Here is a 24,637-nt window from a genome sequence, read left to right as displayed (position 1 = left end):
TTTCGGAGTTCTTGGATGATAAGTTCTGGAAAAGAGTTCCAAATAAATAAAATTAATTTTTAATTTATAAAAACCTCATATATCTATCTTTTTTTTTTTGTGATGGAGAGGATATAAAAAGATATTTGAAGTATTAGAAATAATTTTAAATGATGAAAAAATTCTGCGAGATCTATGTTAGAGATCAATGAGAAGATGTATACTTGAGTTAAAGATTAACTAAATGGTACATATAATTTGGTTCACATAACGAATGGTTTGGTTACTTCAAGTAAGTAGTGTCTAAATATTTTTTTTTATCAATTTTATGGTTTGTATTTTTGCACATTTTAAATATTTTTAGGTGCTTTTCCCATGATAAATTATATCAAAGCTTAAATGATTTAATTTTGAGATACACAATATTGTTTGTATATGTTTTTTTAAAACTGATAGAAGATTAATTATCGTAAATAATATATTTTTTATTTAAATTAATAACTTTATTATTTATATAGTATGATTAAGGAAATAATTAAAAATTAATTTTTAACCATATGGATAAGTTAAATTTTTTACTAATTTATTTATTTATTTCTAATGAGTAATGTAATTTTTAGAAAGTTAATAGTTCATATTCTATTATTAGGTGTGAACTATAAGAAATAAATAATATATTTTTATATTTATGTGTGAAAATAAAATAAATTTAAATTTAAAATAAAATTTAAATTTGTTGGGAAATCTTTGGCGGCGTGTGAAGATATGCGCAACGGAAGAACAGAAAACAAAATCCCCAATTCCCAAAGATATATTCGTCGTCATGTAAAGATTAGTATAAAATCCCCAATTCCCAAAGATATATTCGTCGTCATGTAAAGATTAGTATAAAATCCCCAATTCCCAAAGATATATTCGTCGTCATGTAAAGATTAGTATAGATTAGTATGTAAAAATCCGCGAAATAGAAAACAACGTGCTAGATACATTGTGTTATATAGGGAGATCGTATATCCCTGAATCCATGTAGATTTATAGGAGAATGCAAAGAAGGTGAAGAAGGGATATACGATCTAGGGAGATCGTATATCCCTGAATCAATCCCTGAATCAAGCACCCTCCCCTCTAGCGGTGATCCACATAGTAGGGCTACGATGACGCTCCTCAAAACTTCATGTCTGATCTTAGGTGGAGAAGGGAAGGAGAATAGGAGAAGACAACAAAAAAGACTCTGGCCTATAAATCACCAGTTTCCTCTAATTTATAGAGGTCTCCTACTAACTTAACTCTAATGGATCCTATCCTATTGGGTGTTGAATTTCCATCCAACTACCCAAGCTTCTTAGATTAGTGGATGTCTGTCCAATAATCTCTCACTGGATCTTATTAGATCTCATTCATATTGATACGATAATTAAGGGGTTTATTAGATATCCAATAATATAGGGGCTCCGACGAATATCTCACATTCGAACATCTACTTATCGCAGTGTCTACCATATATGTGTGACACTCTAAGCCCAATATCGAGCTGGTCGTGAGTCATACTTGTCAGAACTTCTTCCAACTCAATGGATTATTATCTACATAATAATTCACTCAACTCATTGACTATGGATGTACTAGGCCACTACGTTGTAATCCCCATATGATACAAGGGAATCCAATCCATTCGACATGTATATCCTCAATTACTATGTAACTATAGTCCATAATCCATCTAATATCTTAGAGACCGTATACCGAGCATGGTATTAGACCCATACGGTTTCTACTCGAGTCTCACTCTAATCGGATTCTCCTAGAGAACCATTTCTCTCTCAATCCGAATGACCCTGGCCAAGGATTTGTCTAAGCAAAAACACATGACATTCATCTCATGACACCGAGAAAGAAAATGGTTATTAATTTTTTATTATATTTAAAAAATTAATTTTATGATATTAATATAAATATTATGATATAGTATATATGACTATACTAGTAGTCCATATTGAAAGTGTAACGTATGAAAGAAACTATAAGCCCCTTATAGTATAGAGTCACTAATAGATATATTATAACATATCATACATATTCTTAATAATAATTTATTATATTATTTAAATGAATATAAATAAATGATCATGATTATTTATATATCACTGTAGAGAGGGAAAGTAAAACGATTTCTTTTGAAGATTAGTGAACTAATGGTTAGATATTTTTTCTATCCACAGTTAAGAAATTATATATCCCCACTAAAACTAATGAAGGATACATATAACATCTTGATTGGTCCCATATCAAAAGTGAATAATATTAAAGTTAATTTATAAGGATCTCATGATGATATTATTATTATTCTTAATTTAAATATCTCGATCAATGATTTTGATTAAACGAATTTGATAGGGTAATTAATCTATGGTCTCGATATTTGTTATTAGAGGATGAATTTAAATGACACATTGTTAGTCTTCAGAAATAAGATTCCCATATATTTATATTTGATAGGGATTATCGCTTAGTTTTAGATTCCTTAAATCAATATGACAATGAATCATGAAAAATAGTGGAAAGAAACACTATAAATTAAAGTTTTAATTATTTTATAAATAAAATATCCCTAAATTATGATGTCATAGATAACGTGAGGTAATACTTTAAATACTATCAGGTTTCTCTTTAATATGTTTAAAAGAATTAAAAAAATATAAGATAAATTATTTAAAGTTTACGTGAGAGAATGTAAAAATAATAATGCTTTAGGTAGAGTTGACTGACCCTAAAATTCTCTTATATCTTTTTTTGCTAACCCTAAAATTCCTTCGCCATCCACTTAATTTGGTCATTTGAGTAAGGATAATTATTCATAGTAATAATTATTTGTATTACCTTAACCTCGCACCGAACTCAGCCGAACCACGCAGAGCTCAGCTGTGTAGCCCGAGGCAGGGAACAGGCTCCTGTGATGCGCCCCGCACACTTTGGCTGATGTCACGGAAGTCGATGGCGAGCCGAGGTGTGGTCTGGATTACCCAGCAGTACTCCAAAACCAGGCATCGATCAGGTGTGTGAACTAATGCACACGCTCTTCGTCTCGCCCGCTTACTAGAAGCGGTGGGGTTCCAGGGTGACGAGTGGCGTGAAGATAAGTGTGCTAAAAGTGTCGTCTATCCGAGATTTCCGCAGCCGATCAGAGGCGGTTTCGAAAAACCAGTGGGCGGTACTCTACGCTGGATGGCGCCCGGCGGAGCCGAAGCAGCCGAACCGCAGATGACGTCAAGAGTGACGTGTCGCTCGATGCTTGGAGCGCACCATCAGACGTACATATATACGACTAGACTCCCGAATAGAGCAATACCTTCGAGCCACCCGTTCCATTTCACTCCATAATCTACCCGCCGTATGACTCGTCTCTTTACTTTTCTGTGGGCCATCTTCTGGAACAGTTGACACGGTTGCTCTCTTAACCGGGTATCAGAACGTCATTTTGCACATACTCGGCTTCGCCGTAGCGACGAATCGGGAGACTCTGTTCGCTAGCACGTGCTGAGACTATTATTATTATTATTATTATATATATATACATATATATATATATATATTTATATATTTATATATTTATGATCCCGATCCAACTACTCAAAACGCAACCCGGGCGCTTTCACCTCAGAGTATCCCGTCTCGTCTCTTCCGATCCTCACCGGCAACTGCGGCGCTTAAACCCTAATCCCTAGGTAAGCATGGATCATACTCGACGCTTTTATGGGTTGGAGTCTGAATTCGTATTGTTTTTGATGATTAGATCCCTGGATCGGGTGTTTTATTTCCTTTTTCTTTTGGCTGTTGGCGAATTCGAATTACCTCCTTCATTTATTCTGGTTCTCGTGGCTGTTCACGCTGTCTGGGGAATTGTTGGGGGAATTTTCGCGTTGATGGGTAGGGGTTCTGTGATAGTTGTATTCGTTTTAATGTTTAAGGGTTAGGGTTATTTTAGTGCGCAGTGACTGACTTATTTTGCATTGATTTTCCTGTACTTCTGTTATCCATTTGCAACTTGTCGTTAGTTATAGCTCCATACTTCTTTGCAAAGCTTACCGGACGTAGATCGCTTACATCTTTTAAGAAATCTTGACATGCTTGTCGTAAGTGAAACTGTTTTTTAATACCTTTTATATTGATGAACAGGTCTATGAGGTTTCGTACATCTTGATCAGGGTGACTTGAGATCCTTGTTTGATAAATTGCACCGGCTGAACAGTTGGTTGGTCTTTTGGTTACCTGACCCATCCTGCAGTATGCCTGCAATCAAAAGATTATATGATGCCTGTAAAATGTCGTTCTCTGATAATGGACCCATATCTGCTGAAGCTCTTGAACATGTGCGGTCTGTTTTAGGTGAGATCAGTCGTTTCACTATAACTTTTTGTTTGCTAGTCTTTGATAAAAAAAGGAACTAACATTTATGGGTGTTGCAAATGCCTGATTGGTACTGATATATGATGGCTTTACTTTTTCTTGAAATTCAATCTTGTTTTAAATGACAAGAATACAAGGCTACTTACAAATATATTGAACTGAAATAATCCGTCAGTTTTTGAGGGCAATGTACCTTTTCTGAAAGTCGATAAAGTTCTCCTCATGTTAGCAGATGACATGTGCTGAAGTCCGATGTACTGAATTGTTAAATATTTTCTTCCTTAGAACATCTTAGTTACATGATGTTAATAATGCCATAATATCTGGCATTTTATAAATGGGTCATATTTCTAAGTTGCAAGTAGATGTTCTACTACAGCATGTGGTAAACCGGTTGTTGCTAGAATTTGTTGTTTTATATATGCTTGGTCGGGTGGTGTAAGTCTAGCTTCCTGTAACCAAAATAACTAGTTAATCAAGTTTACATGCATTCTGTTTTTTCATATTCTATGTTTTCTGATCATGAAATATGGTTCTACGCGATAACTATGGATCTAGAATTTTTTTTTTCACTACTAATTATCACCTTTTAGATCCACCCATTTCTGCTTTCTGCATCCAGTCCCAGCACCAGTCACTAATAAGGAAGCCACTGAGTTTATCCTCATTTATCAGCTATAACTACATCGATATGTGTGGAATAGAATTACCACTGGTACACATAACATGATTACAAATATGTTTTGGATGCTTTTGTAGATCCTTTTTCTATGTGGTTAATTTTATCTAGTTATTTGCAGATAAAATATAGTTTACGTGCAAAAATAATCTTTGGAAGAAGACATTGTAATGTTTGGTTGCGATTACAAGCTCGTAGCAGATTCATCTTCTTATTGGCCAATTTGGTTGTTCTTTTGTACTAACTTGTACAAGTTTAGAAGTCCTTGAAACTAGTGTTCATGAGTATTTATGAATCATTGTTGGGTGGTTGACCATTTTGCTGGTAAAATAATCTCATTATTCTTTAAAAATTTCATTCAATGCTCATCCATCTTAAAGGAAACCAAAATGCTTTTATAGCTAAACATCTAAGAATAAAACAACCGATCCAACTTCTGATTATGCCTGGAGTCTATCGCTGCTACTTTGATAACTTTGTAGTAAGCAACAATATTGGACAGAAAATAAAGGAGTTATCTTGATGTTAGAACTACAGTAAGCTATTAACAATACCACATGTCAAATAGATGAAGACGTAACATGCATAACTAACATAACAACAAAAATATTTTTCATGTTGATATGCAACCCGGTGATATTCATAGTCTCTTATCATATGACAAAACTGAGAGATGATCACTCTATAAAATTCACTACCATTTTCTGTCGGTCTCACTACACAAAAATAGATAGGCTTATGTCTTGATGATTGTTACCTTCGACCGATAATAGGAAGAGGTTGAGTACTGGGGGTTTGGATTTGGTTGATATGGATTGTTTTGACCTCCACCAGCACCTATTCTCATAACAGATACCAGGTGAAATTGTTGGGGTTCACATCCTAGCCCATCACTACAAGCCTGAGTATTAAGCCAATGGATTATAACATAAAGATATTGGTGGAAGCACATAAACTTGTATGGACTAACCACTTTGATTATTACTTCTGAAATTGTTTAACAGTGGACACTTGGGTTGTCTGAGTTCCTTCTATTCTGTAACAGGCTATTCTGTTTGTTATTATCGTATTAACACACTCTTTCGGTATCATATTTTCATAACTGAAGAATATGCCTATTGACATGCTTCTGATATCATATTTCATAAACAAAGAACATGATTGGAATATGGAATGATCCACGCACAACAAAAATATTGTTTGTCAGAGGAGACTATTAAACCAATTGACGCAATAACTAAACTACTTTAGTTCTGACCAGATCAGGAAAGGAAAGCCTCGCCTACATGGCAAGTTTGATCAATTGGGAGAGCAGAGGCTGAAAATATATACTATTTTGAGCCCTTGATTAGAAGCTCCTAGTTGTCCTATAAAATTTTCCATTACAATGGTAGTCTTGCCATGTCATTCTCTTAATTGGCAATGTATAAGAAGCTTGGTGTTTTGTCCTACCGACTCATCTGGTTAGTTTTTCCTTTTGACATTGCTTCCCACAGTAGAATTTCTCATTCCTTCCCTTCTCAAATTCAGGAAAATTTTGCAGGATTGCCCCATGATTGCTTGAGCTTAAATTGCAATGGCTAAGATCAAGCTTTCCATTTATTAGCCAGCCTTTTACATTCTGTGGAGGTCCTTTTTTTCATCTTTGTTTGTTATGAAGTAGAAATTTTATCTATTTTATCTGCTTGTTTTCTCTGATTGTAGTTATTTGTGCTTCCTGATCATTCACCTAATTTTGATCTTGTTACTGAGCAGTAAACAGAAGTTCCTCTTTTTATTGGATTCATGTGAAAAATTGTGAGTTTTTTCCTGTAATCGATATATGTGATGCTTCAACCATTTTATTGCTTTGTACCATGTGTGACATGTCGGATTTCAACCATTTACCTATTGTTTTGATCTATGATTTGTAGGTTTTTCTACCATTCTTCAAGATCTTGCAGAATGCTTTGACATATAATTCAAAACTTTTTTCTTTTTAGTTGATTGTTGTGTTACTATCATGCATTTCTTTAGTACCTGATAATTTCTGTGGGTATAAGTAGGGCATATAACTTTGAAGGCCTTCAAATAGTCAATTATGGATGTATATTTAGCTTGAATCTTAAGTACTTGTTTGAATAAAATTCTGATTTGTTACTGTGATAGTAAATGAAAGAATTTATGGCTCCTGGGGTCTCAAGTATCTGGGAGCACATGCTTGCTGTTGTGTATGTGTTGGTTGCTACATTAGATTAGGTTTTCCAAATGGTAACTATTTTCCGACTTTCTAGAATGACCAAATTGGTTCATTTGTATAAATCATGTCATATGCATGTATATAGCTGCTCCTCTGGGTGGCTTATTTCCGTGCAAGAAAATCTCCTTTTCAATTTTAGCTTCTTCCAATTCTCACTTTTACTTTTCCAGATGATATTAAACCTTCTGATGTGGGACTTGAACACGAGGCTCAGATAGCACGAGGATGGAAAGTTTCCATGCATGGTACAAATGGGAGAAAAGGGCGTAATGGGAGTAACCAATATCCACCTCCTATCAAATATCTACATATACATGAGTGTGAAAGCTTTTCTGTAAGTACTTGATCATTTGCTAGAGTATGTTTTATCTAAGGTTGTTATCGGCTTGATATACTGCAGCCTTTTGAACTCATCCTAAATATCTCTGTTTTGTTCTCCTGGACAGAATGAAGTCCAAGCTATCTTTTTAAGAATGACTTATTACCATAAATATCTTTTAGTGATGCTGTCCAGGTTGTTCTCTAATTATGATGCAGATTGGGATATTTTGCATGCCACCTTCATCGGTTATTCCACTTCATAACCATCCAGGAATGACTGTGCTGAGCAAGCTTCTATATGGGACAATGCTTGTCAAATCATATGACTGGATTGATACAGAAGAACCCATCGATCCATCCAAAGGTATGTGCCATTTGTCCTCTAGATTTTGTTTCCCATTAGCCATTTCAAAAAGTCAGTGCTTGTTTCACTAAATGTAGGCTCTTCTTCTCGAGAGATGCTTTGGAATGAATGTTTGCTTCTTTTCTATTACAAATAAAAGATGTAATAGAAATTAAAACAGCTAATTATCTTCAACATTTTTTGGTAAGAGAAGTCTAGAAACATCTAAAATTATCTAGAGGCTGATTTTGCATGATCTGGTAACTTAATGATTATAATAAAGATATGTTGGACTCCATATTTCATCAGCATTAATGATATAATCAATGCTTTGTTCATATATAAGAAACGAGACTTTTGTGCGATTCAATTTGCTGGCTTATTTATGCTAGGCAGGCATGGTACGGATGGTAACAGTCCAGATGTCACAATCTGTATCATGTGAAAGTAGATAATTTCGACAAGCACAGTTAAACCTGAAGATTGATGAAAAGGATGTGCAAGATGTATCAATTTCAATAAGGTGTTTTAGAATAAAGCAAAGATCATAATACAACACTTACTACATGATACATTTCTTTTGATTATCGGTGAAACATATAAAGGCATAATTTTGAAAAGTAATTTCATTATAACTTAGAGTTTACTCATCAAGACTTGATGGTTATTTGATAGATAAAATAGTAGAACTGCTCTGTTATCAATGACAGGTTATGCAACATTTATTCTTGACTAAGTGAGACAAAAAGGACATCTAGTCTCTTTATTAACAAACTGGTACTGGAGAATGATTTCATATTACAGAGAGGCGAATATGTGTCATTGTCAAAGATTAGGCTAACTAAGTAACTATATGGGAAAATGAATCTAGAAGTAAATTACTCAAAATCATATTTCTGTATGATATACATCCTTTCCTATGGTGTGGAAAATCTTCAGGACAAACTCAAAAGCATGACTTCCCACTTACATGAAGGATAAAGATGTATCGGATTCATGATTTCTGATGGAAATTGTTTCTAGTGTTGAGATTTGTTGAAAACAATATCACTAGTTAAACAAGAGCCACCAATTTTCTTTTTTGTTATGGTTAGTAAAGCATTCTTAGGTATTCCACGACGTCTTATTTTGCCACTAGTCTAAATAGGATTGCCTTGTCAAACTGGTGCATTTATGGGTCTGCGTTGGATGTCTTTGTTTGTTGTATCATAACAAATTCCATAACAAGGTTGCTAGCTAACTGGCAAATATTATGAAGATATTTTTGTGCTGGCTAACTGGCTAATATTGTGAGGATATTTTTGTGCTGGATAACTGGCAATTTTTGTGAGGATATTTTATTTTTACTCAGTTAGGATATTTGAGCTTTAAGCTTGTCTTCGATATTCCAACTTCATATGTAAATTGATCTTCCGATGAGCATTTTTTCTGAGGAACAAAGCTCAAAAGGACCTAAGATAATTAGATGAACTATTCTATGAAAACATCAAATTATGTTGAATATGAGATGCTAATCTGCGTGGAAGCTTTTGAACTATCAGAAGAGTATGCCTAAGATGGCATTGAGGCTTTAAGGGTATGCCTTCTAAAATGCTACTCTTTCTTTCTTTCTAGGTTTATAATAAGAGAAAGAAGCTGAACTTTGCAATTTTCTCCATATCCTTCATGACCCCTTGATTTATTTGATCTGTATCTTGGAATGATTAGGAGATAAGAGGAATAAGTTTCAAATCTCAGCCATAGCAGCAAAACAGAGGGATAATATGATCATTGATTTGAAGGGCTGCTTTGAAATTTGAAGATTCTACTTGAGGATGAATACATCAGACTATCAGAGGTTGACAGATAATAAAAATGGTCTCTTTTTTTTATCATTTCTATGACTTACTCACTTTATATGAAGGTCAATGTCTGAAGCTTTTTGCATGACTAATTCAGTATTGAGTCTTTCTTATCCTTGTAAAAGATGGACCATGCTCTTTGACGCATCACCAATATTTTTTCTTTGTGACTTGTTTGGGCCGATATATTTCATACATCATTGTTCTTTTTATGCTGATTCCATCAGGCTCTATTTCATTGTTTCCTTATCTAATTTATTCAAGCAACCCTTAGTTATGTAGACTAATTATAATTTCATGTATATTTTTGTTGAATTGTTGGCTTTACAGAAGTAGGGCTTTAGTACCATTAGTTTCATTCGACAACTACATCCTAATAAACATAAGCCATCTTATTGTTTTCCAGCTAGACCAGCAAAGCTTGTTAGAGATGATCAAATGACTGCACCTTGTGGGACAACAATCCTTTATCCTACAAGTGGTGGCAACATTCATTCTTTCAAGGCAATAACTCCTTGTGCTCTCTTCGATGTTCTATCACCCCCATACTCATCAAAAGATGGGCGACATTGCTCTTATTTCAAGAAGTCAAGAAAAGATTCATCCGGTATAATTTTTATCGAATATGCCTTTCTTTTTGCTGATGACCATACTGAGCTAAGGCCTAGTTTTTGTTTTTATATGATTTCATTGAAGGTGTTTTGCCTAGTGGAATAAAGGCTTCAGATGTGATTTGGTTGGAAGAGTGTCAACCACCGGAAAGTTTTATCGTCAGAAGAGGGCCGTACAAGGGCCAGATCGTCAATAGTTGATGATATCAGTCCACTGTAATATAATTCAGAGTGGCTCCTTTAGCAGGGGGAGGGAAGCATTGGCTGTGGATCTCTTTAGTTGCTGTCATATGATTTTTTTCTGAAGCTTTTTTTTTTCCCCAAAATAATGACTCCTAATGTATATTGTAGTCAGGAAGCTTGTTGTACATCACTAGATATCTGGTATAATTTTTCTTGTTCAAAATGCATGAAGCACAAAAGGTGATTGTTGCTGTGGTTTGCCCTTTTACCTGCAGGACGGCATTCTTGTTTGATGTTTTCTTTCCCTGTTTCATTCAGGTGATACGTATGGTTTTATCTGCTGATCATCCCTAGTATTTTGATCAGGATCTCAAATCTCTGTGACAATGCAGCGGATCTTAGCTACATTGTGATGGATTGTTGACGTTCCACATTAACATCTGCAAGCAGCTTCCGTGGTGGTTTTTCTCTTGAAGAATGACAATGCCTTTCTGACCTATATATAGGTCATGTGGTTAATGGCATGAAATAGTAACTTATCCGTTATTGTGTTGGTATATATTTATCCGTTATTCTTTTCCATTTGTTTGTGCTCATCCTGTAGTCTGCAAATCATTGTATGATCAATGGGTTTTACATTGCTTGTTCAAAGCTCAGCACTTCACTCTCCCAAAACACTTATCACAAAGGGGTTGGCAAAATTTTGTGGTGGTCTAATCATCCCTCTTCTCTCAATATGGTTTCTTTGCCTTCGTTTGTGATTTTGAGTATACAGCCGTGGTAGGGATTTTTCCAAGCATTAATACTGTATTGGTCGGAGCAAGGCTGATATGAAGACTTTTCCAAAGGTGTGCAGCTTATGTTATATAAAGATCATTGTTCAGCATCTATGACATTCTTCGGTGAAGCCTGGATCACGTGCTTTGTTTCGAGGGCATGTCATGCTTCTATGCTGTGACAATAGACTGTTTAGTCGATCATTACATGGAAATCTTCTTGTATGGTAAGTGATCCATTTGCATGGATTTGGTTGTCTACAAATTAAGCCATTTGCAGTGTGTGTACGTGCAATTAATTCTTTATATGAAATGTTGCAGGCGGTACTTGGGAAGCAAACCACAAGCGTCGGACCTCGTCTTCCTCTTCATCGTCAGCTTGGCTGCCATGGCTGCTTTCCACAAATTATATCCCCTAGGGATCGGAGAGACTGATTCCGTCGTTGACCTCCAGCCAACGTTGCAGAGGGATCCTCACTCGTTGGCTCTATATACATATGAAGGTGAGTTTACTATCATTGTCTTGGTTTTAATATTATTTTAAAACATATGATTTAGATTTTAATTAGATTAATTATTTAAGTAATTTATTCATCAAACCAAATTATGATAATCATACGACTTTTCTAGTACTAAAAAGTTATACTAAATCGAAATATTGTGTCTTTACTACAATGGTACAAAGAAATCGTACCAACTCTAATTTTCATAAAATTTGTAACTATAACATTTCTTTGTGACATAACGTGGAAACAACTTTTCTAGGAGACATTAAGTTATATTAAAATCTTATGTTTCCAAAATGGTATGAAAAAGAAATGCAATCCAATCATTTTCGATGAACATTATCACTTTCACATTTTCTTGCAAAATTAGGTTTATCGTATGTTTTTGTTTTTAAACAATTTTCATAGGACTTATTTAATGTTAAAATTGCTAAAATATTATGGTAAATTGAAATTTCATGTTTTTGAATCGGTGCAATGAAAATCATGTAAATCTTCTACTTTAGTTAAATTTTATGATTGTCATGTTTTCTTATGAAAACAAGATTCGTATGACTTCTATAGTGCTAAAATATTATACTCTAGTCAAAATTCAGTGCAACTCTCTCTTGTAACTATATTAAAGCCATTCTACGTGCAAGGAAATTCCAAATGCAAAATCAACTCTACCAAATACACCTATTGCTCTTCAGTGTTTTCTTCATGTGTATATTCTCTCCTTTTTTTTATGTGCATGTCTAATTCTTTTTCACCCTTCCACGATTCCGATAGCAAATGCTTCCATGTTATGATTTGCCTTTCAAGTCTACAAATCACCACTCTCATTATAATAATATTAAGTGACTGTCACAGATACATCTCCCTTGAGATGAGGATGATCACTTGCATGGATAGTGAGATCTGATGCTTACTCCTATAGTTCATCTTTGTTCATGGGAAGCTCCTTTCTTTATACCTAGTTTGACTGGTTTTTGTGATAGTTGGACAACTCATCATCCTATATTTAGCTGCAACAACATGTACAATTGGTGACCACATGAGTATAGTAAGTTTCAAGACAACCTTATGTTTCAGTCCTCAACTTGTACCCTTGGCATACCTTAACATGAACCAGATTAATTCCCCGTCTTTACACTCACAGTGAGATTAAGCTCAGAGTTTAAAGAAACCCCAATAGAAGTCACTATAAAAATCTCTCAAAAACTGCACATAGGCCTCTGAAATCGGTCAACTAAAAGTTCCTTTCAACATGGAGAAGGTAGCAAGATAAATGCTCAGCCTCTAAATAAACTGGTGTGTGGTACTAATGGTGTGATGGAGGTGGGATGAACCCTAGAAAAGGAAAACGACAAGACTGACTGTTTACTCTTTATGATCTTCTTCTGCTTCTTGTTTTTTTAATTACCAGTGTATAGTTTAAAGCAACACAAATGATTAAAAAGTAAGCAGGCTAGATGGCAATCATGTCTTTCCATGCTTCAATCATCAAGAAAAAGTAAGATGCCCTTTTGAGATAGTTTTATCATTTCTATGTGGAAAAGTGAGCATTTGATTGAAGCAGTGAGACAACTTTGCAGTTTTTTTATGGAGGAATCTCTGCATTTGACAGCTCCCATTTACCCTTCACTCTCATCTCAGCCGAGGAAGGAGGCTGCCTGGGAAGCAGCCGAAAGATATCTCTTTGAGTTGGGCTGCTTCTCCTGAGCACTCTTCCTGGGGTGGTTGTCGCACACAAGGACTCGGTTCTCAGGCACAGAAAAGAGTAGCCTCTTGGTGAATGAAAGGACCTTTTTAGATCATACCGTCACGAACAGGTCTCGCGCCATGTTCATGCATCAGATGATTCAGTTTGGACCCATCCAGTGATGGGAGAGTCGTCTTTGTTTGGTACCAACAAGATCATAAAGGTGAGGGAAGAAGAAAAAGCCAATCCTTTGTGTAGGACCAAAAAAGATGCAGTTTTCTGATGCTAACCACACTTGTCTGCAATCTTTCTTGGTTCAGTACAAACAAATCCCATTTACTCCCACATGCCTTGATGTCTCCCCTGTGGATCACAACCCCACAGACTGGTGCTGCAATGAATCCAGAGTTGAAGCAATGATACTGTGTGCCCTCTTTGATCACCAGGAGGGTTGCACGTCGGGCTGAGCTCAAGGATATATGAATACCTTTTCCCCCACATGAAATGACCATAAAGTAGTGTTACCTCCACCACAAATATTTCCCAAGGTAAGTTATGAGAGTGCAGAATGCAGTGTGTGTCATTTGCACCCACCAATAATGGTGGAAATTTCGTAGAAAAGTTCAGTCCCTCACTTCCAAAGTGGTGTTTCGTCAAACGAGCTTACTCTTTGTTGCTTAGTTTGGGGTGGTGACCTTTCATCGCTTGAGGTGAAAAAGGACAATAAATAAAGAATGAAGCCTTTCCTCGCCCTTTATTGGCTGTTCCATTGGCCCCTTTACATATATCCATTCTTCTCCGTCTCCTCCTCCTCCTCCGATCCCTCTCCATATAACTCTACGGAGTGCTGCTTTCCCCTTCTCCTCCTCCTCTTATTCTTCTCGGTATAATCCTACAAAATATTCTTCTTCTCCTCTCGCGATGGCAGAAGAAGACGAAGCAGCAAGCTTCAAGCTTTTCGGAACGGTGATTCTGAAGGGGGAAAGACAGGTCAAGGAGGAAGAGGAGGCCGCGCAGGTGGCGTCGGGGCCGGGTGGGGCGGCTGAGGCGGCGGCGAGGGTGGCGGCGGCTCTGCCGTGCCCGAGGTGCAAGAGCAGGGAGACCAAGTTCTGCTACTTCAACAACTACAACGTGAACCAGCCGCGGCACTTCTGCAGGGCCTGCCACCGCTACTGGACCGCCGGCGGCGCCCTCCGCAACGTCCCCGTCGGCGCCGGCCGCCGGAGAGGCCGCCCCGCCCACCGTGGCGTCGGCGTCAGCAGCGGCGGCGGCGTGCTGGAGCGCCCGCCGCGGGAGCGTTTGGGCGGGGAAGCAGCGGAGCAGTGGCTCCTGAGGCCGCAGGCTCCGGCGAGGGTTGACCCAGGCTTCGACAGCGGGGGGCTTCGTTGACTTTCTTTCTATGCGATTACAGCGTGCTCCTCGCACGGGAAAAAGGTTTCTCTATATGCCTTGGCCGGCCTTTATGAGTTGTATTTGCACGACTATAATTGCAGTGCGATTCCACATAGAAAACCTTCTATTTCTTGGCCTTTAACATCTTATTTTTTATGTCACTTTTTTTGCAAACTCCAAATTCTTAAAATTATTTAAATCTGATTCTATCTCAAAATATCCTCACAAATTTTAGATCATATCAGATTCTTTTGAAAAATTCAAAGATTACAATTTCGATTGCTAGTCTATGATTTGCGTCCATATACCAACACACCATACCTTAATAATAATACATGATAATAAAAGAAAAATGAGAAGGTGATGGAATACCAACATGCCAACGATAATAGGTCAAAAGAACAAAAGAAATAGATGATAGACGATCCTACGATCATTACAAGATGCATGCAAGAGATCATCCTGCATGCCTCCTAGAACACAATTAGGATGATATCATCAGACTCTCAATTTCTTATAAATGAGATATTAGAAACACATGAGATATATTCACATGCCAATTCACTTTTGGTTAAATTGTGCTCCTTTCTACATCTACAAAAAAATAAATATGAAATCTATATGCATGTATGCTGATATAAAGAAAACAACTAAAAATATTCAATATCTGATACTGATGAAGCCTTGGTTAAGGGATTGCTTTCCATGCCTGGTTAGCTGGGAAAGCTGCATTGGTTCTTCCTTGGACCAAAAAGTCATAAAGGAAGATTGTCCTATATGATGAGGATAATTATTAGGGATTGTGGAGGGACACCATCACCCCACAGCCTGCAAATTTTTCTCATAGGATTTGAGGTGTGCTGCTTAGCTCGGTCAACAAGACTTGTATTTAGCATACCTATGTAGTCAAGCAATGGGAATAGTCTCTTCATGATTCTGTCCAAATAAGATCAGACTTGCTAATTAATATCCAGAGAATAAAGCACAGTTTGGTTTGGCTTTCTAGTAATGAAGCCACATAACAAAAAAAACTTGATTTAGTTGGACAACAGTCATCATCAAGAAGAAGAAGAAGAAGAGATTCACCTCAGAATAATTATCTTTGACATATATAGTCAACAATAAGACAATGCTGTTCATGTTGATTAATTCACCTCAGAAACTTTTTATACATCTGATGTGTGTGGGATCCACACACACAGGCCTTGAAAAGAGTCTTGAGGTGCAACATCATCATAAACAATGATTTAGTCAACCTAAACAGCACAGATCAGTTAGATAGACACATCAGTTATGCATGGATATGATGGCTTGAGATTATAATTGTATTGGGAATCTAAATGTTGTTTGCATGGATGGATAGATGCATCCAAAGATGTTATTGACATATAAAGCAGCATGCTGTGGTAATCAATATAGATACACAAGTAAATTAGCATTTATTTATCATATTTGAACTAAACTTTATTTAATCCACCAACCTGGGGGAAGCCAAAGCAGAGAAGATATCAAACTGCTAACAGGTTCCAGTGTCATGCTCAAAACATATCTGCAGAATGGAGTAAAAAATTTGGGACACAATAAAGACAATCAGAATCCCAATTCTCAGTTTCTAAAGTCATGTACAAGAATTAATTTGGGACAGCATAAAGACAATCAGAATCCCAATTCTCAGTATTAAAGTCATGTACAGGAATTAATGTCTGTCTGAACATGCACTAATTAGAATATTCCTTTGATAGTACAAAGTAGTATGTCATCAACATATATGCCCATTAAATAGATGTCAGCAGTTATGAGAACATCAACTATTTACCAAGTGCAAGATCTTAAATGTTGTCTTTCTCAACAAAAATAAATTTTAATTTCTGCAGGAGACAGGTGATTACAGTGTCGAGTGTCGTCTGCAACCCAGGGAATCATCACGATTAGCTCCTTCTCTCAACTACATCCAGCGCATCCTGAATAGCTTGGACGAATGTAGCAACTTTGTAGGTGAAAAACCCAACGAGCATCGGTATCAACTCCAAGTGCATGAAGCCATAATCTGGTACTAATATCCTGTTTTATAAAGAACGAATCACAATAATTGCTATTGCAGATAACTCAAATTTTACTAAAAAGAAAACCCCATGAATGAATATGGAACGCTTCAAAAGTTTGAAGTGCAAAGGCTTCTCGAAGTATGCTCGTAGATGGATCAAGTGTTTTTTTTTTTTCTAGTCTGGATACTTACTCATTCCACCTATTATACATCATTACTAGTGCAACCGGAACCAGCAGCCTTGGTTGTCCAGCAGCTCCCCTGCAGACACACGTCTTATTCATATCAAGCCGTAGAAAGAAAAAATACCAACACTCCTATATATTATGGTGGCCAACAACATGCAAAGAGGTTCTAACGAAAAGGGGATTAACTTCTGGTGATTATCTTTTCGTACACTTCTGGTGGCCCACAACAAGAACCAGCTTCATGTAAAAGGGTTTCACAACTTGCTCTCAATTTGCAACGTTATAAGAACCATCAGCACATTAGAACACAAGAACAGTGTATATTAACCACCTTAATATTATACAAGACACCACAAAGAGATATCTATAAGCAGCCATTAAAATGCAATATTACATGCATTTAATAGAGATGGATTTGTCAACACATGTAGAGAGACATAGCAATTTCCTACTCATGCAATATGGTGCACGAGATCATCCTGTTGCTTTCCTCAATTATTCCTAAAACTGTAAGTTCAAAAAAGAGATATTACAACACGTAGGTTTGTTCCATCATATAAACGTCTACCAGTTGCAGCTAGCTTGAATCAGAAGACATGCATACGCTAAGTAGACACTCTTATCAGCTGGTCATTCAAGAAAAGATCACTTCCTATCCATGGGAAGTTTAATCTTTAAAACATAGTGAATGTTATCTGCTAAAATTTCCATGGCGAGTTATTTCATGTTAAGGTTCAGTCATATATCATCTTTTGACATGACTAGAGGTTGATTCTGTTGCAAAGGATTGAAGAAGGCCTACTATTTGCAAGAAAACATTAGACCAAGAAAAAAATTATAAATTAAATGTATATAGCATAAAAAGTTTTCAGATAAGATTGATTCAACTGGAAAAAACATTTCGCATGCAAATCCACCAGCGATCCATCGTGTCAGATGTTGATAACATTAGATTCTTTTTTGGTCATCATTCAAAGTGATGCATTGTCGTATGAGTTCCTCTAAGAAAAATAGTAATAATCAATTAAAGGGTTGCAACTCATACTTGACAAACCCTTTTGCGCCATTTGCCATTGAATCAATGGTATTGCCTAGCATGCGTATATACGCCAAAGAACCAAGCAACCCTGCACCAAAGCTGAAGAAAGGAAGAAAAACACTAAATTTTTCTGATATGACAGGAAACATTTTCCTAGAGAAGTGAAACTAAAGGGAAAAAGAAAAGGGATTAACATAATCTCAATTGTTAGCACCATTAGCTTGAGAGAAGAAAGAATTACTTGTGAATAAATGAGTGATCAAGAGATACAAGGTGCTTGAATGGACAACCATGTTATCATGATGTATCCTGAAGAGGTTTCCGAAATATCCTGATGTGATTCAAAATGTTATCACAGTAACTTTGATAGAGTAAGGAAGAGAGCTGTTACCGAATGAGTAATTAGAAGAGGAAAGGAGCATGAACAGGATAATGATGCACTCCAATGTAATTCCAGATGTTATCTAAATGAGTTTAAGAGAAGAAAGAAAAAGAAAAAAATACTGGCTAAACAAGTGATTGAGGTATATAAGGTTCATGAACAGATCATTGGTGCACTAATAGGATCCATGCTTTACTAATGGTCATGCTTCAAATATTTTTCCCTAATGCTTTAGAATAGCAAAAAGAGATAACTCATCGACAAAGTAGCCTATGATAATTGCATTTGTCAATAACATACTCTAGTACCTGGCTGCAATTTCAGGAGAGTAGGAAAAGTATGCAGAGACAACTCCGATGCCACCAATACTGACAGTGAGAATTTGTAGCTTCCGTTTCAACTGCAAAAGGATGAAGAACGATTGATTTCTTCAGTAACAACTAACAACTTCTAACAAATATCTTAGCGTGCATCAGGGAACTCTCCAGGGCTTAACACAAGACTGTTTTTTATGCCTTCCAAAATAGTATCGGCGTATACGTAACAGTAAGGAGGATACCTTAATATACTGCTCTTGTGATTGGGCTGCTAAGACCTTGGGATCCCCATGAGCCCTCTTTGATTCTCGTAAAATAACATCCTACAGCATTTTACAAGTTCTGAAAAAATCATCTAATAACAAGGACCGATTGTAAAAGCAAAGCAAGCTATCCAGTTTTGGTTTTACTTCAGACTGATCTATGTGTCTATCATGCAAACGAAGCCAACCAAGGACTAAAAGAAATATAAGCTAGGGCTTGATGCTTGCAACTTACAAGAAAACCAAGACACCTGAAAGGCTGCAAATATAAATTATACAACCAGCTCACACAATTCAAATTGTAATGAGAATTAGAACAACAGTAGAAATAGTTTGCCTGCAGATCTCCAGTGTCTACTCCAAGCTTCAAAACCAAGTAGTATCCATGATGAGAAACTAAGAATATCGATAACTTACACTGCCACCGGTGGCCGCCTTACTCGCTCTATCCCACTTTGCTTGCTCCCTCCGAGTAGGGACCAACCTCCACCTCGGTGATGCAGTATCATTCGTGCCCTACGTAAGAGAAAGATTTAGCTCAATCATTCAATTGTTTAGACTACAAGCCACTCTTAGCATCAGATTCCCTGCACTGCAGCAACAAGTTAGATCAAGAAAACCTACTTCGGTTGCCGAAAGGCCATTCCTCGCGGCCTCTACCTGCTGTTCCAACACCGGCTTCGGTGGCGGCTTCAGCTCTTCGCTCAAGTCAATCTCTATGCTGGAAATTGTCATATTTATTCCCAAATTAATCGATGCAACCAAACAAAAAGCATAGATTTGAAATCAGAGAGGAACAGAGGATTAGAAATATCAAGGAACCTGTCGAGACTCAGAGCTCGATTGAGGCTAAGGAAACCTGAATCCGGCTCCTTCTGCTTCAAATGAAGGTAGAATCAGAAATTGAAAGCAGAGAAACTTCCATTGAGGAAAAAGCCTTGACGATTGCAGGGATGAATACCAGCGAAGGAACAGGATTGGGGGTCGCCTGGTCTTCGTCGAGTAACTGCTGCATGCGGCCGAGGAACTCCTTGTTCCAGATGAAGTCATCAGTGGCGGTCACGGGATCCTCGTCCCCGCCGCCCCAGTACTTCCGGAGCTTGGTGGTGGTCGGAGGGCCGCCGTACTCGCCGGGGGCGACGCCGGTGGACCACTTGAGCGGCTTCTTCTTGGGGAGGACGACGCGGGCGGGGAGGGAGGGGGACGGGTCATCGACCGGAGAATCCGCCGCCGAGCGTACGACGGAGCGGAAGGCGGCGCACGCGGAGGCGTTGAGGGCGGCCATCGTCGTCTCCCGTCCACTGCCGTGCCGCTCCCGACCCAAAATGTGACGACACGTCGTGCGACGCCCTTCTTGATCTATACGCGAGACGGCAAGTGGGGTCCGATCCGCCAAAGCCCGTTGTCTCGCCGGTGATTGGGTGGGTACGAAGTCGGGTGCAAGACAAATATCTGGCTGGGACACGCATCGTGTGTCAGTTCTCCGACCATATGTTGCCCATCAATATCTGGACGGTGAGGTGGATCCATTGGCGATGACTTGGTGGGCCGGCATCAACCGGCCCAAATAAGTATGTCGTCATATGGTATGATCTCATTTAATCTTGTCACGGCACGTCACTTTTAATGACGAATTAATTAGATCAGAGTGATTATTAATCTTGTTTATGGTATGTATTAATATAAAAATAAATAATATAATTTGAATATGATAAATTATAATTCTTATTTGTCTATCATAATTCTTAGGATGTAATTTGCATTTGTTATTGTTAGTTGGAAATGGGTCGTCCGTTTTCTCATCATGCAATCCGCCGGAGCCGTTGGATCACACGGCTCTTCACCATCAATCATGAAGCTGGGTGCTGTCGACGACTATAAATGTATGCACGGCAGTTCTTCGCTGTTCTGTGGTTCGTATTGGCGCCGATCCGAAGCCCAGAAGAGGGGGGGAGAGAGAGATCGAGGCAGAGCCCCGGTTGGATCGGCAATGGCGTCGCAGAAAGAGCGCGAGAGCTTCGTCTACATCGCCAAGCTGGCGGAGCAAGCCGAGCGCTACGACGGTAGGTGTTTGATTCCCGTGATCTCGAACGCTAGGGTTTCCATCGATTAGGGTTCTTGCCGCCTTCCCACCCGATCCGTTCTGTTGGCGGCAGAGATGGTGGATGCGATGAAGAAGGTCGCGAAGCTCGACGTGGAACTCACCGTGGAGGAGCGGAACTTGCTCTCGGTGGGCTACAAGAACGTGGTCGGCGCAAGGAGGGCTTCGTGGAGGATCCTCTCTTCGATCGAGCAGAAGGAGGAGACGAAGGGCAACGAGCACCACGTGAAGAGTATCAAGGAGTACTGCCACAAGGTCGAGTCGGAGCTCTCGAACATCTGCGCCGACATTATTGCCCTGATCGACGAGCACCTCATCCCCTCGACGTCGGCCGGGGAATCCTCTGTCTTCTACTACAAGATGTTAGTCGTGTATAAAATCATCCTGATTCTGTTCTGCGGATCTTTATGGTTTTGGGTGGTCTAATTACAGGAAGGCCGACTACTACCGTTACCTGGCGGAGTTCAAGTCTGGAAACGAGAGAAAAGAAAACTCAGAGCAGTCTCTTAAAGCGTATCAGGTCTAGATTTTTGGCTCCATTTTTGTTTCCCAAATCTACATTTGTGCTGTCTATTTTGATTTGTCTGCTCTATAGGAAACTATTTGCATTGCCACAGAGATAGGTGTTTCCGCTAGAACTAGCTTCTGGTGATAATGTTTGCTTGCTGTAAAGTTCATCATTCTTATTGTATGTCTTTGTTGCATGCAATCAAATCCTTATATTTGTCGTTAGGCTGGATATTATTGCTATGAGAACACGATACATGATGAACTTGTATTATTTAAGATGCTTATATCATGATATATTTCTTGGTGGATGATTAAAGTTTCACTTGGTATTAGCTTGACCATGGGTGTGCTCTACCACTGGAGGTATCTCTTTTTCCTGCCAAACTTTTGCACAGGAGAACATTTGTAAATTTCTACCATCCCATCTTATGACATATCTCATAGGATTCTCAGACTGTCCCCTGTTTGGATTTTTTTTTTCTTTTTAGCATCTGTAGTCTTTGTCTTTTGTTTTCCAGGAGAGATGTATCCATGTTTCATTGACTAACTAGGATTTTGTGCTATCTGCTGTGAATTTAATGTTGCTCTAGTTCGCTTGTTGCGCTTTTTTTCTGAAGCATCAGCTGTAACTGTTTGCAGGCAGCTACCAGTACAGCTGAGGCAGATCTGGCTCCTACTCATCCAATTCGATTGGGTTTAGCATTGAATTTCTCGGTATTTTATTATGAGATCATGAACTCACCTGAACGGTATGGTACATCCTTTTAGAACAGCATTTCAGTTGTGTGTCTGTTGGCTGATTTGTTTTCTTCCTCTTCAAATAACTTCTCAATATGCAGGGCTTGCCACCTTGCCAAGGAAGCTTTTGATGAAGCTATTTCTGAGCTTGACACACTGAGTGAAGAATCATACAAGGACAGCACATTGATCATGCAACTGTTGAGGGATAATCTTACCTTATGGACTTCTGACATCCCTGATGACGGAGGTAATAGTTAATAATTTTTAAGTGTTAATTCTTGGTGGCATATGAGAGAGCAGCATACTTTCATGATAAGCTAATATTTGCTTTTGTTGATCAGTGTGCCATCTTCTAACAAGGAAATTACTTTGTATCATCTAAATATAATTATTTATCAGTTTAGGATAACAAGATCGTTGTAGATTCTCAAGATATATATTTTCATGATTTCTCTTCCTGTTTTGTAAATTTGGGGTCGTCTCTCATATGGAATTAAATACCAAAGACATTTTAGAACAATTCATTTCAGATTTGGTTCTAGTTACCCAATTAAGTCATTTGTAGGTTAGAAAACTATAACTTGGTACAACAGTGTTAATGAGTATGAACGTGAACATGGTTTTAGTTTTGTCTCCTAAACTCAGATTATGACGACCATCATTTTATGGTCAAATATAGAGATGAATCCAGTTTGATCTTAATTGATACAATTCTATTGCTAAGGTATGTAAATCCAATAGGTATAAATGCATATGAAATAATTCATGGTTAAGTAATTTATAATCAGCATCAATTGCTATGTTATTGACAAAGTTTTCGTCTTACTGAAGAAAGGTATACAAGAACCATAGTTTAAAGACTATGATGGACCAGCATTTTAATTATAGTTTAAAGACTATAATTGGAGAATCCAGCATTTTAATTATTCGCTATGAAAATACTATGATGGACCAGAATGGTACAGTACGGTGCATCAAAGATATATTTCACATAACATTTTGTATTGTTTATGTAATGATCAAATTTGTTACTGTGCTGTTACTTGCTTCTATGGTTAGTATGTCTGGAGGTACTGCTGCCTCCTGTGGGCCATTTGAATTTTCTCTGTAAGAATTCTCTTCCTGTAGATGATCAAACATTTCAGTTAGCATACTTATCCATATTTTTTTTCAATTTTTTAGTTGAGCTTATAATTTTGCTCTGTTGATTTCTCTGATGAATCTTGCTCTTTGTTGTAATCTCTTGTTTACTGTGGCAATTTTCATTCTCGTCGTAATTAATAATGACTTTTAGGACTTTTTTATTGTAAGTTACTGTAGCTACCATTTTTATTTCTAAAAGGATTTCTATTGTTCTTTTTCCCGTCATTTGAGCAGCAGTAGAAGATGCCATAAAGGAGAGTAATGGGAAGCCTGGTGCGGTCGATGATGCAGAGGTTGGTTTCTTTACTTGCTGAGCCCAATTAACATACCGATTGAATTCAGTCCACATGTTGGTGCAAAATTAGGGACCAAAAGCTGGGAGATAGGTCGCCCTTCCATGGTATGATCATAACACGATGTACTTGGATCCGATCCAAGTGCGTCCTCAAACTCTGGATATTCCACCATTTGGACATGATCCACAACTAGTGGATGCTAAGGCTCATGTTCGTCATGGTTTACCCTAACCACACATGTTACTTAACATTGTACATCATGATATGAGTGAAACTGATATCACGACATGCCATCTGAATTCTGAATATTGGAAAATGGTTGCAGTGAAGAGGGAACCGGGAGGATACGATCATGTGGAGGCAGCATCGTCACCTTGCTTGCTTCTAAAGGGGTTCCAGTTCTTAAATTATCTATCTGTACTCATGTCTTGTTTCGATAGACTTGAGTTAGGAATTCATCTGAACTTGGATCGTGCATCTCTTTTGGGTAGTGGCTGTGTGGTTGGTGCTTGATGTGTCATTAGTGTCGAGTGTCATTTTTCTTGTTACTGTATCGAAATTCCTGTGATTGGAAAGGTCAGTCGTAGTTTCCAAAGGGAAGGGAGTATAAGAAGAGCAGAAAACCAAATCGCTCAGTACAAGGATCGTGCTTATA

At 37.8% G+C, this 24,637-nt stretch overlaps 4 protein-coding genes across 7 annotated transcripts; 3 read left to right on the top strand and 1 right to left on the bottom strand.

Moving 5' to 3' along the window:
* Positions 1-3,585: 3,585 nt before the first annotated feature.
* LOC103996123 (plant cysteine oxidase 4) lies at positions 3,586-10,868 on the top strand. Its single transcript, XM_009416960.3, has 6 exons — positions 3,586-3,701; positions 4,153-4,362; positions 7,472-7,635; positions 7,839-7,986; positions 10,213-10,413; positions 10,503-10,868. Exons 2-6 carry the CDS (start codon positions 4,263-4,265, stop codon positions 10,616-10,618), a joined length of 729 nt encoding a protein of 242 aa, XP_009415235.2. The 5' UTR covers positions 3,586-3,701; positions 4,153-4,262; the 3' UTR covers positions 10,619-10,868.
* Positions 10,869-13,732: 2,864 nt separating this feature from the next.
* LOC135645962 (cyclic dof factor 4-like) lies at positions 13,733-15,119 on the top strand. The gene has a single exon (XM_065164939.1). The coding sequence runs from the start codon at positions 14,488-14,490 to the stop codon at positions 14,953-14,955; it is 468 nt and encodes a 155-aa protein (XP_065021011.1). The 5' UTR covers positions 13,733-14,487; the 3' UTR covers positions 14,956-15,119.
* Positions 15,120-16,016: 897 nt separating this feature from the next.
* On the bottom strand, positions 16,017-20,558 carry LOC135645961 (protein CONSERVED ONLY IN THE GREEN LINEAGE 160, chloroplastic-like). Of its 3 annotated transcripts, XR_010498926.1 has the most exons (11): positions 20,153-20,558; positions 20,014-20,069; positions 19,816-19,912; positions 19,609-19,707; positions 19,171-19,251; positions 18,920-19,011; positions 18,236-18,328; positions 17,195-17,263; positions 16,848-17,019; positions 16,440-16,507; positions 16,017-16,214 (listed from the first exon to the last, which is right to left on the bottom strand). XR_010498926.1 is itself a non-coding variant. In XM_065164937.1 (10 exons), exons 1-9 carry the CDS (start codon positions 20,474-20,476, stop codon positions 16,887-16,889), a joined length of 1,044 nt encoding a protein of 347 aa, XP_065021009.1. In that variant the 5' UTR covers positions 20,477-20,558; the 3' UTR covers positions 16,282-16,507; positions 16,848-16,886. The 3 variants fall into 3 exon arrangements, 2 of the variants coding, with proteins under 2 accessions (XP_065021009.1, XP_065021010.1); XM_065164937.1 differs by lacking the exon at positions 16,017-16,214 and having other exon boundaries at positions 16,282-16,507; XM_065164938.1 differs by lacking the exon at positions 16,017-16,214 and having other exon boundaries at positions 16,282-16,507; positions 20,014-20,066; positions 20,153-20,555.
* A 535-nt stretch (positions 20,559-21,093) lies between these two features.
* On the top strand, positions 21,094-24,577 carry LOC135644067 (14-3-3-like protein B). 2 transcript variants are annotated; one of them, XM_065161478.1, is made up of 7 exons: positions 21,094-21,254; positions 21,348-21,654; positions 21,725-21,812; positions 22,442-22,551; positions 22,642-22,790; positions 23,924-23,979; positions 24,308-24,577. In XM_065161478.1, exons 1-7 carry the CDS (start codon positions 21,182-21,184, stop codon positions 24,308-24,310), a joined length of 786 nt encoding a protein of 261 aa, XP_065017550.1. In that variant the 5' UTR covers positions 21,094-21,181; the 3' UTR covers positions 24,311-24,577. The 2 variants fall into 2 exon arrangements, with proteins under 2 accessions (XP_065017550.1, XP_065017549.1); XM_065161477.1 differs by having other exon boundaries at positions 23,921-23,979.
* Positions 24,578-24,637: the final 60 nt, after the last annotated feature.

The sequence above is a fragment of the Musa acuminata genome, chromosome BXJ3-8, assembly GCF_036884655.1.
Source record: "Musa acuminata AAA Group cultivar baxijiao chromosome BXJ3-8, Cavendish_Baxijiao_AAA, whole genome shotgun sequence".
NCBI classification, from domain to species: domain Eukaryota; kingdom Viridiplantae; phylum Streptophyta; class Magnoliopsida; order Zingiberales; family Musaceae; genus Musa; species Musa acuminata.
This window is presented reverse-complemented; position numbering and strand designations above follow the sequence as displayed.

Coding starts and splice junctions, on each gene's coding strand:
- LOC135644067 (XM_065161477.1), top strand. CDS start 21,182: ATGGCGTCGCAGAAAGAGCGCGAGAGCTTCGTCTACATCGCCAAGCTG. Junction 21,655..21,724: donor TCTGTCTTCTACTACAAGAT/GTTAGTCGTGTA, acceptor GTCTAATTACAG/GAAGGCCGACTACTACCGTT. Junction 22,552..22,641: donor ATCATGAACTCACCTGAACG/GTATGGTACATC, acceptor CTCAATATGCAG/GGCTTGCCACCTTGCCAAGG.
- LOC135645961 (XM_065164937.1), bottom strand. CDS start 20,476: ATGGCCGCCCTCAACGCCTCCGCGTGCGCCGCCTTCCGCTCCGTCGTA. Junction 19,708..19,815: donor ATGGCCTTTCGGCAACCGAA/GTAGGTTTTCTT, acceptor TCTCTTACGTAG/GGCACGAATGATACTGCATC. Junction 17,020..17,194: donor ATGTATAATAGGTGGAATGA/GTAAGTATCCAG, acceptor TTTATAAAACAG/GATATTAGTACCAGATTATG.
- LOC135645962 (XM_065164939.1), top strand. CDS start 14,488: ATGGCAGAAGAAGACGAAGCAGCAAGCTTCAAGCTTTTCGGAACGGTG.
- LOC103996123 (XM_009416960.3), top strand. CDS start 4,263: ATGCCTGCAATCAAAAGATTATATGATGCCTGTAAAATGTCGTTCTCT. Junction 7,987..10,212: donor ACCCATCGATCCATCCAAAG/GTATGTGCCATT, acceptor ATTGTTTTCCAG/CTAGACCAGCAAAGCTTGTT. Junction 10,414..10,502: donor GTCAAGAAAAGATTCATCCG/GTATAATTTTTA, acceptor ATTTCATTGAAG/GTGTTTTGCCTAGTGGAATA.